This window comes from Pleurodeles waltl, chromosome 5, assembly GCF_031143425.1.
Source record: "Pleurodeles waltl isolate 20211129_DDA chromosome 5, aPleWal1.hap1.20221129, whole genome shotgun sequence".
Classification (NCBI taxonomy): Eukaryota; Metazoa; Chordata; class Amphibia; order Caudata; family Salamandridae; genus Pleurodeles; species Pleurodeles waltl.
The window spans coordinates 173373935-173392534 of record NC_090444.1 but is presented as its reverse complement, the minus strand read 5'-3'; the positions used below and the strand labels follow the sequence as shown (position 1 = coordinate 173392534).

Here is an 18600-nt window from a genome sequence, read left to right as displayed (position 1 = left end):
ATGATGTTGAATTTCTAAAAATAAAAAATTTACAGGTTAAGCGGTTGGTGATCAAGGAAGGTTTTGTATTGAAATGCTCGAGAATCATCATAACTGAGAACCTAAGGCAGCAAGTAGTTAAACTAGCCCATGAAGGACATTGCGGCATTGTAGACACCAAATGAAGCCTAAGGGACCAAGTGTGGTTCCTTCGCTTAGGTGAGCGAGTTCAGAAGAAACTACAAGAGTGCCAACTGTGCAACTGCCTTTCCCAAAAAGTGACACAGCATCAATTGAGAATGTCTGGCCTTCCTGCACAGGTTTGGGAAAGAGTTGCAGTTGATTTCTTTGAGCCCTTAGGAAACGGACATCATCTCATGGTAGTCATTGATGTGTATTCACACTTTCCTTTAGTAGAGGAGCTATCATCAACAACGTATGACAAGGTCATCGAGCAGCTAGACGACATCTTTGCAGCATGGGGTATTCCCACTACTCTCAAATCTGACAATGGTCCGCTGTTCAATAGCAAAGAATTCTGGGAGTTTCTAATCAGACTAAATGTCAAGCATCAAAAGAGTACACCTCTGTGGGTTGTCGAACTATTCATGGGCACCCACAAAGGGTAATTCAGCGAGCATCGATGGAAGAAATCAAGTTAACCAGGCCCTGTGTCAAGCCCTCAGTGCTTATCGTTCAACTCCTCACTCCACAACTGGTGAGAGTCCTGCTATCTTGTTATTGGGGAGAACCATTGCAACCTCACTGCCACAGTGGACAATAGACCAACCTTTGAATGTTCATAAGATTTGTGTCACAGAAAATTCTCAAAAGTACAAAATGAAAACATATGCCGACCGGTGTCAACAAATTCAGGAAACAGTCTTCAATGAAGGTGAGCGGTACTGGTCAAACAGAAAATAAAGAAGAAAAAAGACCCTCCGTTTGCTGTTGATCCTTTGAGGTTGGGTACATGCAAAGGACACATGGTGATGGCACACCGTCCCAGACAGTCCATCACACAGGACTCGTCACAGTTGAAGCACCTACCTCGAAGTTCGTTAGCTCCTAGAGTTATGAGGCAGCCAATCCTGCCTAACATTCCAGATCAAGCATCAGACCAGTGCCATCCATGTATAACCATAGTGCATCTCAACAGCTCATAACACTTTATCTGGCTGACTAGTGCAAGCGCCGCAACAACTTACTAAAGAAATATCTAGATGACAGTTTATACTTTTTATTTAACAAAAGGGGAGATGTAGTGTTGTGAGCCTGTGTGTGATAGGACCCTTGTAGTTCTAGGCAGACTCAATAGAGGAGTTGCGTAACTTGCTGGGAGGTGTTAGGGTGTGGTTATTAATGGTTATGTCATGATTTGAGTGCAGTGTGTGATCGTGTGCTGACGAATAAAGACATGTGTTACGCAGGAAAAGCAATTTCTAGCACTAAAATGGTAAATTACAGTATAGTACTGTAGTAGATCTTCATCAAGAAATATCTTTATTCTTTGGCAATTTGGCACAAAGATTTAAAAGGATCCTCAAGATAGAGTTCACAGTCTTCACATTTTAAAGCAGGAGAACCACAAAACATCATCCAAAGCAAACACGTGTTTCATCTGCATAGATAATATAGCAGCAGACTTCCTCTTGGCTATCTTAAGATGCACCTATTAAGAGAAGCACCTATAGTGAAAACCAAGACCGAACGCCACATTACATTTTCCATTAGTCACTCAATGTGACCAGCACCCAGTGAGAAAAAGAAATTTCAAGGTGATAAGACCAGTGAATAGACAAAAAAATTTAAGTAATTCATCAAAGTACTACAAATGATAGAGGTAGATATCCAAAGCTCACTTTGTGCTAGAATACCTAATATCTTGCCTATCCAGGCAATAGTTTCCAAGTACTCATCACCTAGAAGACCTAAAAATCACTAAAAGATCAAATCAAAAACCCAAGCCTAAACTATTCACGAAGGTGTATTAGTAATCTACAAATGCTCACCTAAAGTTAAGCAGAAGAATGATGTAGTATTTTATCCATCTCAACACATCATAAGTATTTTTATCTGTAAAAATATATCACACAATTATATAAGCCCCCTCCATCCTGAAGTGATTTGTTGGGGTAAATAATCAACAGGTCACGATAGAAGGCCAAACTTAATCAGATTATATCAGGAGTACGAAAGTTAAAAATAGCAGAGTAACTCAGTGGCATGCTTCCTATGTGGGGTATGACATGAGCTATATACAGTAACATATAAATATGTTTCGCAAAATATGTGCCATCTAGTAACTTAAGTAAACTAATCAGTAACCAAAATGCCCCAAATAAGACTATCCAAAATTATCAGCCTTACTGGTGGAGAGTGCTCCAGTTTAGCACACAAAGTACCATGAGCTCAAGTTCGGCATGCAGTGGGGCGGACTTCTTGAGCAACATGTTTGTAGTAATAAATAGTCTGCTACAGAGCTCAGTGTGTGGCATGGTCATTTGCATGCACTAGGGCTGGGGAGGATGCTACAATGCCTATTTCCATTTTATTGAGACCCCATCATAAAACATACTTCTCAACCTGTTGAATCTGTAAGGCTTTGAAGTTAGGTTTTTGGAGGGTTAACCCATTGAGGTGAATGAAAATGAGCTGTTTGGGGGTAGGAGATTGAGGTTCTCTGAGAGGATGATATCTTTGAACACAAACCCTTTTTTTGAAATGATCTTGCTCAGTGTCCATTGGGCAGGAAGGGGCTCACATGTGATTAGGGAGTTGTGATATGTTTGAATGCTGGCACCTTTCAGAACCTGGATGACCCAATGCTTATGCCAGATTTCATATTTAGTAGCTGGATTTCTATGGGATGTAAAGTCTCCATCCATTTAATCAATCTCCTGGCAGGTTTATATTAAGATGATGCTATGGCTGGGGTGATTTTCCCTTTTGTGGCAATGGCTTCTGTACAACATACGTTTTCTTCCCTATCCCTCCTCTCCATTGAACATGAGGAGTAATCATAGTACCTTTGCAGTTCAAGATAAGTACATTTCACTTGCAATTTCAATTGATTAATATCACTTGTTCCATTAGGCTGGCAGCGATGCAGACCCCGCGGATTACAGTCAGGGACATGATGTCCTGGACATTTGGTTTGACAGTGGAATTTCATGGGCACATGTGATCGGAGGTAGGCAATGCATGAATCTTTTGAGGTCTTGATATGTGGAACTCATTTGTCTGAGAAAGAAAATTAGGGAAAGGTACACTGGTGAAGTGCAGGTGCTATTTTTTAATTTTGTTTTAACAAATTAACACTGATAGGAGACAGGTGGCCAGCTGCCAGAGTGCACCCTATTTTGGCATCTGTATTTTATGCTTAGGGTTTTGTGTAAGTGGCATTTAAGGTAAGTGGCTTATGGGGGTGCTGTTATTGTGCTTTTGTAAGGCAAAGCATAATCTGCCAGCGACATCAGTGTGGCAATCAATGAAGCATCTAAAAAGTTTACTAAATCCAGGCTTGCAAGGTCTTTTTCTGATCTCAGGTTTAACATTTTTGGTATATCTTAAAGATTGAAAAAGCATACAAGTCATATTGGATTTGTCAGGGTTCTTCCATACACTTGACCATGAAGTAGTTTGCAGTGACCTGGTTGTTTTGCCTGGATTAGAATGTACACGGGGATAACTCTTACTCCTGGCACGAAACTGCAATACAAAAAGCAAATTGGTTCCCCTGGAATTATGTGGATATCACATGACTGTGTATTTGGGAGTCCTATCCGTTCATGTCATCACTAACGGAGAACTTAATTTATATGATTTATGAAATACTGTTGTTTATTCATCTAGCAGCAACTGCGTACTCATTAAAATAGGTCAAACACATATTCTTTTTTTTTTTTCATAGTCCAGTAAAGTAACATTACTGTACATGTTTTAGGTGCATACAAAAGTGCATGTTTTCACAGGTTCAGTGCACACAAAGTGATTACGTGAATATATACATCGCAGTGCAGGTAGGTGACCAGGCTGAAACTGATTTAAGGCAGAACAACTGCTAATAATTTACAATCATATTGCTTTTGAATGTGATTGCTAGATTTAGCGCTACGAAGCCTCCGGGTAGTATGGCACTATATAAAACATTTTAACATAACATAACATTTAGTCATGGATTAAAATGTCAATGAATCAGACCTGTCGGCAGATGCAACCATAGGAGTCATCAGGTCAAAAAATGACCACATCACTATAAACCATGTCTGAGATCACATGACAAACAGGTGGTCCAGCCTAAAGATGAACTGAAAATGTTGCCAATCACTTGGTACTGCTGTTCCTAGCGTTATCAGTTGTATACTCGGCACTGATTTAAATCATCTGCTGTAGATGTATCTATACTGTCTGTGGTTGCTGCACTCAGTAGATGGAGATCTTGCTAAATAGATTTTATTTGAACATTTCTGTTCAAATGATTTAATTGGAATGACATTTCAAAACCTTAATTGCTCACGATGTATTGTATTTTTGTTAACATTTCATGCATTGGATTGTATTAAATTTAGCACAGGAATCCTGTTTGTTTTCAAATGGGTGTTGCTACTTTATTCATTTTCTAAGGTTATCCACTTTTTATCAGCAAGGGAGGGGACACCAAATACCCAAGTCCTTTTTTATATTATCACATTTTCCTTATTGTTCTATCCTCCTTGATGCTTCTTATTTTCTGTGTTTTTCCTTTCCATCTGCTCTGTTTTATTTACATGGCAAATAGCTGACCGAAATCAGTTACTTCTGCAGTTTGGGAGCAAAATTACATTTTGTTGCTAATGTTTGTTTTTTGTTAAGAAGCGTGGGGATAAAAGGGCCTTTGAAGGGTTCAGAGAGCAGGATGGGGGGTCCTGGTAATAGCCTGAAAGCTGTAACTAGCTGTGGGTTAGGAATTCAAATTGTGTGGCAAACCCGATATGAATATCTGATAGAGATTTGTGGAAAATTGCACTTAGAGGAGTTGAATTGGCTGAAACATTTGCGCTAGGCTGTATTGTATTGCAGCATTGTATAGCGCTTGCTACCTCTATCTGGCCCGCTCAACTGCTTGCCTAAATGAGTAGCATGCTACACCATTTAGGGTTTGTCATTGGAAGGATGTTGTTTTTGTTTTGATTCTATGTGGAAAGTGGTTCCATGTCGTGCAAGAAGTTCACTGAGGTGAGGTTACTGTGTTACGGGACGCAGTACTTACCAGTGTGTTGGGTGATGAGGTGTAAGAGATCGACAGACTGTTTTATGGTTTTCACTATGCTGGTAACTTTAAACAGCTCTGCAGGTCCCTTTATGGTATTTCATATGATATAGTCTTCTTAACTGGTTACTGCTGGTTGTGGCATTTTTATCATCATCTCATATCGGAGTGTCTTTATGGCTAGCCGAAGATCCATCCCCTAAAAGGAAAGTAGAGTGTTACAATGACAGTAAGCAAATGGGACCTGAGCTGATTAGCTTTGGGTTTTTTGACAGCAGCACCCTCTAATCCCTGTTAGACTGGTTTATACAATGGATGCTCTTTTAAGCTTTAATAAATCAACAGGGATTTCAGATAATTGCCTAAATGACCTAAGTGCAAGCACTACCAGCTACAATCCAAGTACTCCCTGTCATCACAGTCCTTCTTTAAATACAGGAATCAAAAAGAAACGTACCTACAAGCTTATGTTGTTGAACTGTCGGTCCCTTGCAGCCCATAAACTGCATATTTATTCATTACTTGGCGACTGCAACCCTGATGTTTTGCTTTTAACTGAAACTTGGCTGCTAGAGGGTTCCACCCCAGACGTGATTATGTCTTTGCCCCCTAACTATTTATTCCTCCGTCTCGATAGACCATTGGGTAGAGGAGGCGGAACTGGAATTATTTATACAAGCTCAATCCAATGCTCCGAAAATGCCCTTTCCATCCCAGACTGTGAAAGTCTAGCCTTCTCTCTGGCATTAAATGCCTCCTTCACTCTCTCGGCCACCCTGATATACCGCCCACGGGCTCATATGGGAAGTTTTCTCAGGCCTTCCCAGAGATTGTAGCTGCCTGTGCCTGTAAATACTCTAATTGCACTATTTTAGGGGATTTCAATATACATAGAGATGACTCTGGCAGTAGTCCTGGTACGAGACTATTAGGATATCTAGCAGCATTAGAGTTTTCTCAACTCATTTTCGGTCCCACTTACTGTAAAGGACATTCGCTTGATTTAGTCTTTAGTAATCTTTCCAGTATTGTAGCAGCCCCCCCTCCTTTATCTTGGACAGATCATTTTTTAATTACACTATCTGTCCAGACCCCGGTCCCCTTAGTATATCAGCCACTAGGCCACCGTACATTTCGTCAGTGGTCTAAGCTAAATAAAAACGATTGGATAGATACCCTTAATAATCAGCAGACCACTACATTTCTGGATCGGTCCTACACCGCTGAGAATTTTGATTACTGGATTAATCAAACCCTAGATATAGTGTTATCAACTAAGACTATAACCAAGGTTATTTGACCGAAGAACTCTCCCTGGTTTTCCCCTCATCTGTTATGTGTAAAAAAGGAATGTAAGAAGATGGAGGAAATCTTGTGATCCTGAGCTAAAAAAAGCTTATAGAAGCCAAACCCGTTCTTTCCATCGAGAACTTAAAGCGGCCCAGGCCGCTTACTATACAGCAGGGACTGAACAGTCCTCTGGCTCCCCTAAAGAGATCTTCTCTATTGTCAGGGAAATGACTCCGCTCCCATCAGGGATAGCCTCTAGTGTAGGCTCAAAGGAGCACAGCAATGAGCTAGCCCGCTTTTTCTTGGAAAATATACTTAACATTGAAGCCTCCCTTTTGGTCAGTCAATCTAATTTGGCCCATAGGGATAATGGAATCCTGAGTTCGGAGGGATCAACCCCTTGTGCATCTTTTTCAGCATTTCAGCCTATTGAGGAAGAGGAGGTACATCAATACCTCGTCTCGATTAAATCGGGTTCCCCGCTAGATCCTTCTCCTCCATCTATGCTGGCCTTGGGCTCAGAAGCCGTAACACCTGTTCTAACCAAGATTATCAATGACACTTTGTCTTCTGGTTGTATTCCCCATCGCTGGAAACATGCTGTGATCAAGCCATTGCTGAAAAAACCTACTCTTGACCCGGCTCTATTTGAGAATCTGAGACCCATTGCCCTTCATCCCATTGCTTCTAAAATTATGGAGAAACATGTGAATTCCAAGGTGTCAGGTTTCTTGGAGAAGTATAACGGCCTTCATGATACCCAGATGGGTTTTAGACCCTATAATAGTACGGAATCGGCCCTCTTAGCTGTTACTGAAGATGCTAGACGCCGTCTAGATGGAGGCGGCTATACAGCTATCATTCTTTTAGATCTCAGTGCAGCATTTGACACGGTGGATCATGAGATTCTGTTACACAGAGTCGCTAAAATGTGCTTTGAGTATAAAGTCCATAAATAGCTGACAAGTTTCCTCTCGCATAGGACATTTAAAGTTGTAAACCAGTTACATTATTCAGACACTTTGTCCTTAACATGTGGTGTTCCACAGAGCTTCTCTTTAAGTCCTACATTATTCAATATCTATATGGCCTCTTTGGCAAAGACTGTTGAACCTCATGGTAGGAGGCTGGCCTGGCTTGTAGTGGGTACCAGAGGTACTTACACCTTGTGCCAGGTCTAGTTATCCCTTATTAGTGTAGAAGAGGTGTTTCTAGCAGCTTAGGCTGATAGAAGGTAGCTATGGCAAAGCAGCTTAGGCTGAACTAGGAGACGTGTAAAGCTCCTACTATACCACTGGTGTCATATGCACAATATCATAAGAAAACACAATACACAGAAGTACTAAAAATAAAGGTACTTTATTTTTATGACAATATGCCAAAAGTATCTCAGTGAGTACCCCCAGTATGAGGATAAGTTATATACACAAGATGTATGTACACAAACCAAAATTAGGTAAGTAATAGCAAGAAAAGTAATGCAAGCAGTGTAAGATTACAGTAGATTGCAATAGGAGCACATAGGTATAGGGGCAACACAAACCATATACTCCAAAAGTGGACTGCGAACCCCGAATGGACACCAAACCTATGTGAGCTTGTAGAGGGTCGCTGGGACTGTAAGAAAGCAGTGAGGGTTAGAAAAATAGCCCACCCCAAGACCCTGAAAGGTAGGTGTAAAGTGCACCTACTACCCTCAGAGAGCACAGAAGTCGTGATAGGGGGATTCTGCAGGAAGAACAAACACCAGCAATGCAACAACAGTGGATTTCCGGACCTGAGTACCTGTAAGACAAGGGGACCAAGTCCAATAGTTGCAACAGTGTCGAGAGTGGGCAGGAGCCCAGGAAATGCCAGTTGAGGGTGCAAGGAAGCTGCCACCGGTTGGAAGAAGCTTGGAGTTGTGCAAGAAAGAAGAGAGCTAGGGACTTCTCCTTTGGAAGACGGATGTCCCACGTTGCGATGAAGCTTGCTTCCCACGCAGAAAGACCGCAAACAGGCCTTGCTAGCTGCAAGGGTCGCGGTAGAGGTTTTTGGGTGCTGCTGTGGCCCAGGAGGGACCAGGATGTCGCCACTTGGAGGAGGAGACAGAGGGGGCGCCCAGCAACTCAGGGAGCCCTCACAGAAGCAGGCAACACCCGCAGAAGTACCTGAACAGGCACTTGGAAGAAAAGTGAACCAGAGTCCACCCGAAGTCACAAAAGGGAGTCCCACGACGCCGGAGGACAACTCAGAAGGTTGTGCACTGCAGGAAGGAGTGTCGGGGACCCAGGCTTGGCTGTGCACGAAGGAAATCCTGGAAGAGTGCACAGGAGCCGGAGCAGCTGCAAATCATTCGGTACCCAGCAGTGCAGTCTAGCGTGGGGAGGCAGGGACTTACCTCCACCAACCTTGGACTGAAGAGTCACTGGACTGTGGGAGTCACTTTGACAGAGTTGCTGAGTACCAGGGACCACGCTTGTCGGGCTGAGAGGGGACCCAGAGGACCAGTGATGCAGTCTTTTGGTGCCTGCGGTTGCAGGGGGAAGATTCCGTCGACCCACAGGAGATTTCTTCAGAGCTCCTGGTGCAGAGAGGAGGCAGGCTACCCCCAGAGCATGCACCACCTGGAAACAGTCGAGAAAGCCGGCAGGATGAAACAATACAAGGTTGCTAGTAGTCGTCTCGCTACTTTGATGCGGTTTTGCAGGCGTCCTGAGCAGTCAGCGGTCGATCCTTTGGCAGAAGGTGAAGAGGGAGATGCAGAGGAACTCTGGTGAGCTCTTGCCTTCGTTGTCTGGTGAGATTCCCAAAGCAGAGACCCTAAATAGCCAGAAAAGGAGGTTTGGCTGAAGCCTATCAGAAGGAGCCTCTGACGTCACCTGCTGGCACTGGCCACTCAGAGCAGTCCAGTGTGCCACAAACACCTCTGTTTCCAAGATGGCAGAGGTCTGGGACACACTGGAGCAGCTCTGGGCACCTCCCCTGGGAGGTGCAGGTCAGGGGAGTGGTCACTCCCCTTTCCTTTGTCCAGTTTCACGCCAGAGCAGGGCTGGGGGATCCCTGAACCAGTGTAGACTGGCTTATGCAGAGATGGGCACCATCTGTGCCCATCAAAGCATTTCCAGAGGCTGGGGGAGGCTACTCCTCCCCAGCCTTCACAGCTATTTCCAAAGGGAGAGGGTGTTACACCCTCTCTGGGAAAGTCCTTTGTTCTGCCTTCCTGGGCCAGGGCTGCCTGGACCCCAGGAGGGCAGAAACCTGTCTGAGGGGTTGGCAGCAGCAGCAGCTGCAGTGGACACCCCGGAAAGGCAGTTTGGCAGTACCCGGGTTCTGTGCTAGAGACCCGGGGAATCATGGAATTGTCCCCCCAATGCCAGAATGATCTTAGACATGTTACATGGCCATGTTCGGAGTTACCATTGTGACGCTGTACATAGGTAGTGACCTATATACAGTGCACGCGTGTAATGGTGTCCCCGCACTCACAAAGTCCGGGGAATTTGCCCTGAACGATGTGGGGGCACCTTGGCTAGTGCCAGGGTGCCCACACACTAAGTAACTTTGCACCCAACCTTCACCAGGTGAAGGTTAGACATATAGGTGACTTATAGGTTACTTTTTTTTTTATTTTATTTTTTTATTTATTTTATTGATTTTATCATATTAAACATACAAAAAAAAAAACAGTCCCTTCACAGCATCACCACGAAAGAAAAATAGCCATCATCCGCAATATCAGCGTACATTTCGTATGGGAAAAATCAGATAGGTACACATTGATCATTACAATCCAAATTTCCCTTTTAAATTTCCCCATCCATTATCAGTGACAAAATCCGTACCAAATTACCACAGGGCAGCTTTCTGGCAGTGATGCATTGGCAATAGCGTACAGCATAAGAAGGGGACATCATCAGATACAAACAAAAGAGGCAGGTAGGGCATACAGCCAGGCATCAGCAGCCATCCACATTTCCTGACGTAGATGCCAACGGGCAGAGGGGGGCAACATCACAGTCCGGGCTTCTTCGGTTATATCGCTCACTCGCTTTGGGCCGCTAAGAAGTTAACTGGACCCAAATATCTTTGGGTCTAGACCCTTCAGGCATCAAGCTCCAGAAAACCATGAGCTGATCATGACAAAAAGCAGCATCACTTAACCATTCAGAGCAGCGCGGCACTCTCGTCCCACCCCAGCACATGGCAACTCTACGCTTGGCCAGCAGCAAAAGCAGACCCACCAAGCGCCTATGCGTTGCCCGGATATCCTCCACGCACCCAAGCAGCGCAGTTCTAGGAGAGGCAGGTATCTCTATTTCAACCATTTCAGAGATTGCATTGAAAACTGCCACCCAGAAAGCGTAGACATCTGCACACTCCCATGCCAGATGTAAAAATACTGCCTCCGGCGCCCGACAACGTACACAGCATGCATCTTCATGCAACCCCAAAGAATGCAACCACACTGGGGTATAGTATAGTCTGTGCAAAAATTTAAAGTGTAACAATCTAAACCTGTAATTTGGTGTCAACGCTCTCATATGCGCACAGCAGTCACGCCACAAGACCTCCGAGATGGGCTCTCCCAGGTCCGCTTCCCATGCGAGCCTAGGCGGTTCCCGGAGACTATTCCTCTGCTCCTGCATACAGTTATATAATTTGGTGACCAGCCTATTAGGCGACTGCGCACAGCAGAGAACCTCCAGTGCACGGAACTCCACAGGGGCCTCAGCCGAACCACGCAGGCGGTTCCGCAAAAAAGAACGGACTCGAATAACATACATACGCTGAAGCGCCGTGCCCTCGCTACCAGCCAGCACCTCAGATACATCAAGCAAGCGGCCATCCACCATCCAATCTCTCATCTCGGTCAGGCCAGCATCTCGGAGAAACCCACGTACTCCACCATCACGATACAACTGTCCATCGGCTATCGCCATGACTGGCAAAGAAGGAGCATATGGGACAGTGACCCCAGATTGCCGCATCAACATACCCACGCCCGCATCGTGCATGCCACTGTATCAATCCCCTGCACCCGTGACGGAACACGTCTACCAAATGCCCGTGCCAGGTCATCTGGCCTCACAGAGTCGCTCTCGGGCGCCATGTGCGGCAGATAACGGATAGGATTCAGCCAGTAATACGCAAAATGCACCTGAGCGCAAAGATAGTATAGCTCCATATCCGGCGCAGCGAGCCCACCTAATTCGAACGGCAGCGTCAACCTCTCCCAAGAAATGCGCGCGCGTCGGCCCGCCCATACCAGACAGATCAGCGCTGAACGCAGACGTTTTAAGTAGCTTCTCGGGAGCGGAAGAGGAAGATTCACAAATAAGTACAAAAACTTTGGAAGGACCACCATCTTTGCAATAGCAATACGCCCTATCAATGATAACGGGAGGGCTCGCCAGGTCTCAACCTTCCTTTCCAGCCACGCCAGAGCAGCGCCATAGTTAGCCAGCCACAACTCCTCCACGTCGCAACTCAGCTGTATACCCAAGTACCGCACCGGCCCATCCGCCCACACCAGGGGGTATCAGGAATCATACCGCGACGCCTTAGGGGTCAAAGGCAGCACCACAGATTTAGACCAATTAATAGTAATACCTGAAAAGGTACCAAAGCGCACGATCTCATCTAGTAGCCTGTCCAGATTCTGGTCAGGATTCCGTACATATAATGCAATATCATCAACGTACAGAGATATCAAAATAGGACGCTGCCGGAATTGCAATCCTCTATCGTTGTATTTCTGCCAAAGCCGAGCCGCCAAGGGCTCCATTGCCGCAGCAAAAAGGAGAGGGGACAACGGGCATCCCTGGCGCGTGCCGCACGCAACCGGAAATGGAGCACACACGTTCCCATTAAGGCGCAATCTAGCAGTGGGCAACGTATACAACAGTTTAATGCAGCGAAGGAAGCGCGCGCTAAGTCCCACCCGACCCAACAGAGCGAACATATAGTCCCATGTCAAGGAATCAAAAGCTTTAGCCACGTCCAGGAAAACAGCTGCTGCATTATCATCCTCCACCAGTGTACCTGCCACCGTGAAAAAGGTGCGCAAGTTATGGCCTGTAGACCTTCCCGGGACAAAACCCGACTGATCCGGTAACACTAACCTGGGGAGGAGAGGCTGCAATCTCGCCGCGATCATTTTTGCTAAGGTTTTGTTGTCAATATTTATCATGGAAAGCGGACGATACGAATCGCATCGAGTCGGGTCCTTTCCAGGTTTAAGGATCTTCACTATCAAAGCCTCCCGGAGCGAGGCCGGCAGCGACCCAGTCTCCAAGGCTTCTGCATAGACCTCCAATAGCCGAGGAGCTAAAATATCCACATATTCTTTATAAAACGCGGGGGACAGGCCGTCCACGCCAGGAGACTTCTCTCAGACAGACCACGTATGGCCGCAGCCACCTCTTCTACCGAGAACGGTTCGTCTAAGTATTTCCTGTGCACCTCATCAAACCATACTAGCGCAATATCCTCAAAGAGCACCTGTGCATCCGCCGCGCTAGCGCCCGCCGGAGCCGCATAAAGCCTCGTGTAGAACTCGGTAAACACCTGCATAACTCCACCCGAGTTATCACTGGCCCAAGGTTTGCGAAGCAAAGCTGCTAACGTACGTCCAGCCCTTTCGCCCTCCCCATACTGGCGAACGCGAGCCTCTTTCCCAAGAAAGCAAATTTCCCTAAGGGAGACCTCCTCATACAGCAATACCTCACGACGGATCTCCGCAAGAACATCACTCGACCAGTGGGAAGCCAGCTGCCTCTCCAACTCAGCAAGCCGTGCCTCAATTTCAGCCATCTCTCGCCTCAGAGTTTTAACTATACCATGTTGTTTCGAGAGGCAGACCCCTCTGATAACAACTTTAAATGCCTCCCAAAGAGTACCTGGGGACCTCACCGACCCCTTATTCTCGCCAAAATACAATCTAATCGCCTCACGCAATTCCTCTCGGAAGGCCGCATCCCGAAGCGCCCCCCTAGGTAGCCGCCACATAACTGACTGACCCAATTCAGTCAGTATCTCCAATTCCAGACATACCGGCGAGTGATCTGACAACGTACGGGGGAGATGATCAACCGCTCTAGTCCAGGCCAACATATCCCTGGTACCCAGCCAGCGGTCAATTCGAGACCAGCTACCATGCACATAATTCAAACATGTACCCTCCCTCGCCTCTCTGTGCTGCCGCCGCCACAAATCCACCAGCGCACCATCCCGCATCACAGCCTCCAAGGCTTTAGCCGCCGCAACATGCTGTATCCTGGCCAAGCTCTCCCTATCCATCTTGGCGTCTAGTACGACATTAAAATCTCCCCCCCAGAGCACCGCACCCGGCCCCAGCGACTCCACCAGGCGCCACAGCTCCAGGAAGAAACCTGGATCATCAACATTCGGCCTATACACAGCAACTAGGCGACACGCTTTGTCTAGTAGCACACCACTCATCAGTATGTATCTGCCATTTGGATCCACCAGGACCTCTTTCGTGCGCCACTGCAGACCCTTACGAAGAAGGATTGCAACTCCACAGGAGTAATCAGAGTACGTGGAGCAGTGCATCTCACCTGCCCACCCAGTTTTTAGTCTGCATACTGTGGACCTCACCAAGTGCGTCTCCTGAAGCATACAGACATCAATTGCATGTCACTTAACATATTCAGCCACAAGTCGAGCTTTCCTTCTATCGTTAAGCCCTCGCACGTTCCAAGTCAAACATCTAACCACAGACACTTCCTCAGCCCCATCGGCAGTCATCCAGCATTGCACGCAAAGACCTACCACCACCTGCCATAAATTTAGCAAAGGATCAAATAAAACATCCATAAAAAGAAAAAGGAACAATACCCCACGAACATGTGAGATCACCCTCACCCCCCACCCACTCAGGGCCCCCAATCGGACCCAACCAGTGACCCACCCATCTAGGCCCCAAACCCCTCCTCGAGACCAAAAACAGTGAATGTCAGGACTCATCCCAGGGGCTGTAACCAGCCTGGTACCTCTCCGCCCAGCTAACACCGGGAGAGAGGGGCCCATGGGCCAACTACAAGTCACTAAGCAGACGGGTTCAGGCAAGAAGCAAGCCAACGCACCCAAGCAGCTCCAACAATGAGTACCAGGTCGATCGGAGCTTATTAGTCATTGTCACTCAGGGCGACGTCGTCAGCACCACGGCCCCGGCGCCCTGCGGTCTCCCGCACCTTAGGCAACTGCCGAGCAAATTTGGCTGCCTGTTTCAGATCCGTAAAGTAGAGCGTCTTACCCTCATGACGCACCCTCAGCTTAGCAGGGTATAGCAGGGTAAAGCTTACTCCCGCTTGATTCAACAGTCGCTTAACCGGCAGAAAAGCACGTCTCTGGGACTGCACACCAAGGGTATAGTCTGGGAAAAAATTTATTTCCGAGTTCTTATATAGCAACGGACGTCTCTCCCTTGCCAAGCGGAGTACAGTGTCACGGTCACGGTCACGGTAGTTCAGTAGACGCGCGATAATTGGGCGTGGGGGAGTCCCAGGCGGGGGTCGGGCCCCAAAGACCTGTGGGCTCTCTCAACCACTAACATCCGGGAGAGCTCACCAGCGAACAGGTCAGATAACATCCGCTCTATAAAGTCTTCCATTCGACCCATATCGGTCGCCTCCGGCAGCCCCACGATGCGAATGTTATTACGGCGGGATCTTGCCTCCAAGTCCTCGTTCTTGTTGCGTATGACTTCAAGAATTCGCTCCATTCGTGCAATCTGGTCCCTGTCACCCTGGCGTGCGTCCTCTATCTCAGATGTGCGTGACTCCAGGACCTCAAACCTGGAATCGTGATCGTCCACACGGGCCCTGATGCGGTCGAGCTGTTCAGTTACATGGTCCAGCTTGGCATCAATGCCAGCCAGGCTGGTCTTAAGGTCCAAGAACATGGACTTCACCGATGCCTCAGAGCTATCCTCTCCGTTCGTCTCCTCACAGGACTGAGAGCCGGCAGCAGCGTTCTTTCCCCTCCTCCCCCCCCCCCCCCTTCAAAGGTAAGTTTGGCCTGGCGCTGATCAGCCTTGCCCATCATTCCACTCTGCACCAACACCTCCGACCGGGCCCAAGCAATTAGAACCGATCAAAGGGAAGCCCAAAATCCAGGAACTCTTCCAGTCAGCGCAGAACTCACCGTGGGACCCCGCACCAGCAGCAGAGGTCATCAAATAGCGGGGCCCTAGAGCACCAGCCAGTCCTCACAGGCCCGCGCGGCCCACACCACCCAGCCGGATAATCGCCGCTCTTTCACCCTCCTCAGGCCACCACGACCACAGCCTTCACAGCCCTCGACCGGGCTCTGCCACGTATCCTCAGTTAGCGGCCCGGGGGCCCGCCGAAATATTCCAGGCGGTTCCCCCCGAAAGCCAAGGGAGAGCAACGACGAACCTCAAAGGCCCCCAGAGAGGCTTCACCACGACGGCTTGTCTCCGTCCGGGCCTCTTCCTCGCCCGTCTAAGCCGCCAGGCCCCAGATGAGCTGCGGGCCCCAGCAGTGCCTCCTCCGTGGCAGCGCCACAAAAACCAAGCGCGTTGCAGGGCCGCGACCCGACTGAGTCGCCGAGCAGCCCCCAGGCGTAGTTCCGCACCCGGCCACACACCTCCGGGAACAGCCGCGGGCCTTCACGTTCGCCCGCCCTGCGGGCGCGGGCGAGGCCGTCAACAGGCCCTCCCGCGTCTCTCCGCGGCCGCTCCCGAGCCGTCAGAAGCAGCCCAGGAGCTCTTCTTAGAGGAGCACGCTAGGCTCGCACCTGCCAGCACCATCAAATGGGGCAATAAACGGATAAACGGCCCCGGGCCAGGCAGAGCCTCACGTAGTGACGGCCATCTTGCCCGGCGGTCAGGCCACGCCCCCCGACTTATAGATTACTTAAGTGCAGTCGTAAATGGCTGTGAAATAACGTGGACGTTATTTCATGCAGGCTGCAGTGGCAGGCCTTTGTAAGAATTGTCAGAGCTCCCTATGGGTGGCAAAAGAAATGCTGCAGCCATAGGGATCTCCTGGAACCCCAATACCCTGGGTACCTCAGTACCATATACTAGGGAATTATATGGGTGTACCAGTATGCCAATGTGAATTGGTAAATTTAGTCACTAGCCTGTTAGTGACAAATTTGGAAAGCAGAGAGAGCATAACCACTGAGGTTCTGGTTAGCAGAGCCTCAGTGACACAGTTAGGCATCACACAGGGAACACATACAGGGCACATACATATGAGCACTAGGGCAGGGTCCCAGTGACATATAGACTAAAACAACATATATACAGTGAAATATGGGGGTAACATGCCAGGCAAGATGGTACTTTCCTACACAACCCTCCCCCCACCCCCCAAACAAAGGACAATAAGACTAGCCATGACCTGATGAGTCTTCATTGTCTAAGTGGAAATATCTGGAGAGTCCGTCTGCATTGGAGTGGGTACTCCCAGGTCTATGTTCCACTGTATAGTCAATTCCCTGTAGAGATATGGACCACCTCAACAATTTAGGGTTTTCACCTTTCATTTGTTTTAGCCAAAGTAGAGGTTTGTGGTCTGTCTGAACAATAAAGTGAGTGCCAAACAGGTATGGCCTCAACTTCTTCAGTGCCCAGACCACAGCAAAGGCCTCCCTCTCTGTGGCAGACCAACGCTTTTCTCTAGGGGTCAACCTTCTGATGATAAAAGCAATTGGTTGATCCTGGCCCTCAGAATTCAATTGTGATAAGACTGCCCCTACCCCTAATTCAGATGCATCAGTTTAACAATGAATTTCTTGGAGTAACATGGGCTTTTTAGGACAGGTGCAGAGCACATGGCCTGTTTGAGCTCCTCAAAAGCTTTCTGACAGCTAGCTGTCCACAATACCTTTTTAGGCATCTTATTACTTGTGAGATCATTAAGTGGGGCTGCTATGGAGCCATAGTTTTTAATGAATCTCCTGTAATACCCAGTGAGGCCTAAGAAGGCTCTCACCTGGGTCTGTGTTGTAGGGGGAACCCAATCCATGATTGTCTGGATTTTCCCCTGCAGTGGTGCAATCTGTTCTCGACCTACAAGGTGTCCCAGATAAACCACCTTTCCCTGCCCTATCTGGCACTTTGAGGCCTTGGTAGTGAGGCCTGCCTTTTGCAGGGCCTCCAAAACTTTCCAAAGGTGGACCAGGTGCTCATCCCAGGTGGAGCTAAAGACAGCTATATCATCTAGATATGCTGCACTAAAAGCCTCCAACCCCTACAGGACTGTGTTTACCAACCTCTGAAAAGTGGCAGGTGCATTTTTCAAACCAAAGGGCATCACTGTAAATTGGTAGTGCCCTCCTATAGTTGAAAATGCAGTTTTAAGTTTAGCATCCTCAGCCAATTTGATCTGCCAATACCCTGCAGTCAAATCAAATGTGCTTAGATACTTGGCAGATGCCAGTGAATCTATGAGCTCATCTGCCCTGGGTATAGGGTGAGCATCAGTTTTTGTTACCTGATTTAGACCTCTGTAGTCTACACAAAACCTCATCTCCCTTTTTCCATCTTTTGAGTGAGGCTTTGGTACAAGCACCACAGGACTCGTCCATGGGCTTTCAGAAGGTTCAACCACTCCTAGATCAAGCATTTTCTGAACCTCTTGATTTATGCAGTCCCTGACATGGTCAGGCTGCCTATAGATTTTACTTTTGACAGGCATGCTGTCTCCAGTATCAATTGTGTGTTCACACCAAGATTTGGTGCCTGGCACAGTTGAAAAGAGTTCAGAAAATTGTCGAAGGAGATTTATGCAGTTGTCTTTCTGTTCTGCAGTCAGACAATCTGCCAAAACTACTCCCTCCACTAAAGCATCATTTTCAGTGGTGGAAAAGAGATCAGGGAGAGGGTCACTCTCTTCTTCCTGTCCCTCATCTGTTGCCATGAGCAGGGTGAGATCAGCCCTGTCATAGTAGGGTTTTAGGCGGTTGACATGAATCACCCTAAGGGGACTCCTGGCAGTGCCCAGGTCTGCCAAATAGGTGACCTCGCCCTTTTTCTCAACAATTAGATGGGGTCCACTCCATTTTTCCTGGAGTGCTCTTGGGGCCACAGGCTCCAATACCCA

The 18600-nt window shown here is 47.5% G+C and overlaps 1 protein-coding gene across 1 annotated transcript in view; it reads left to right on the top strand.

Annotated features, from left to right (window-relative positions):
- Positions 1 to 18600, top strand: part of IARS2 (isoleucyl-tRNA synthetase 2, mitochondrial) — a 381953-nt gene that overhangs the window by 183720 nt on the left and 179633 nt on the right. Inside the window, exon 14 of the mRNA XM_069233870.1 lies at positions 3076 to 3172. Coding sequence (XP_069089971.1) covers positions 3076 to 3172 — 97 coding nt within the window. The remainder of the gene's footprint in view (positions 1 to 3075; positions 3173 to 18600) is intronic.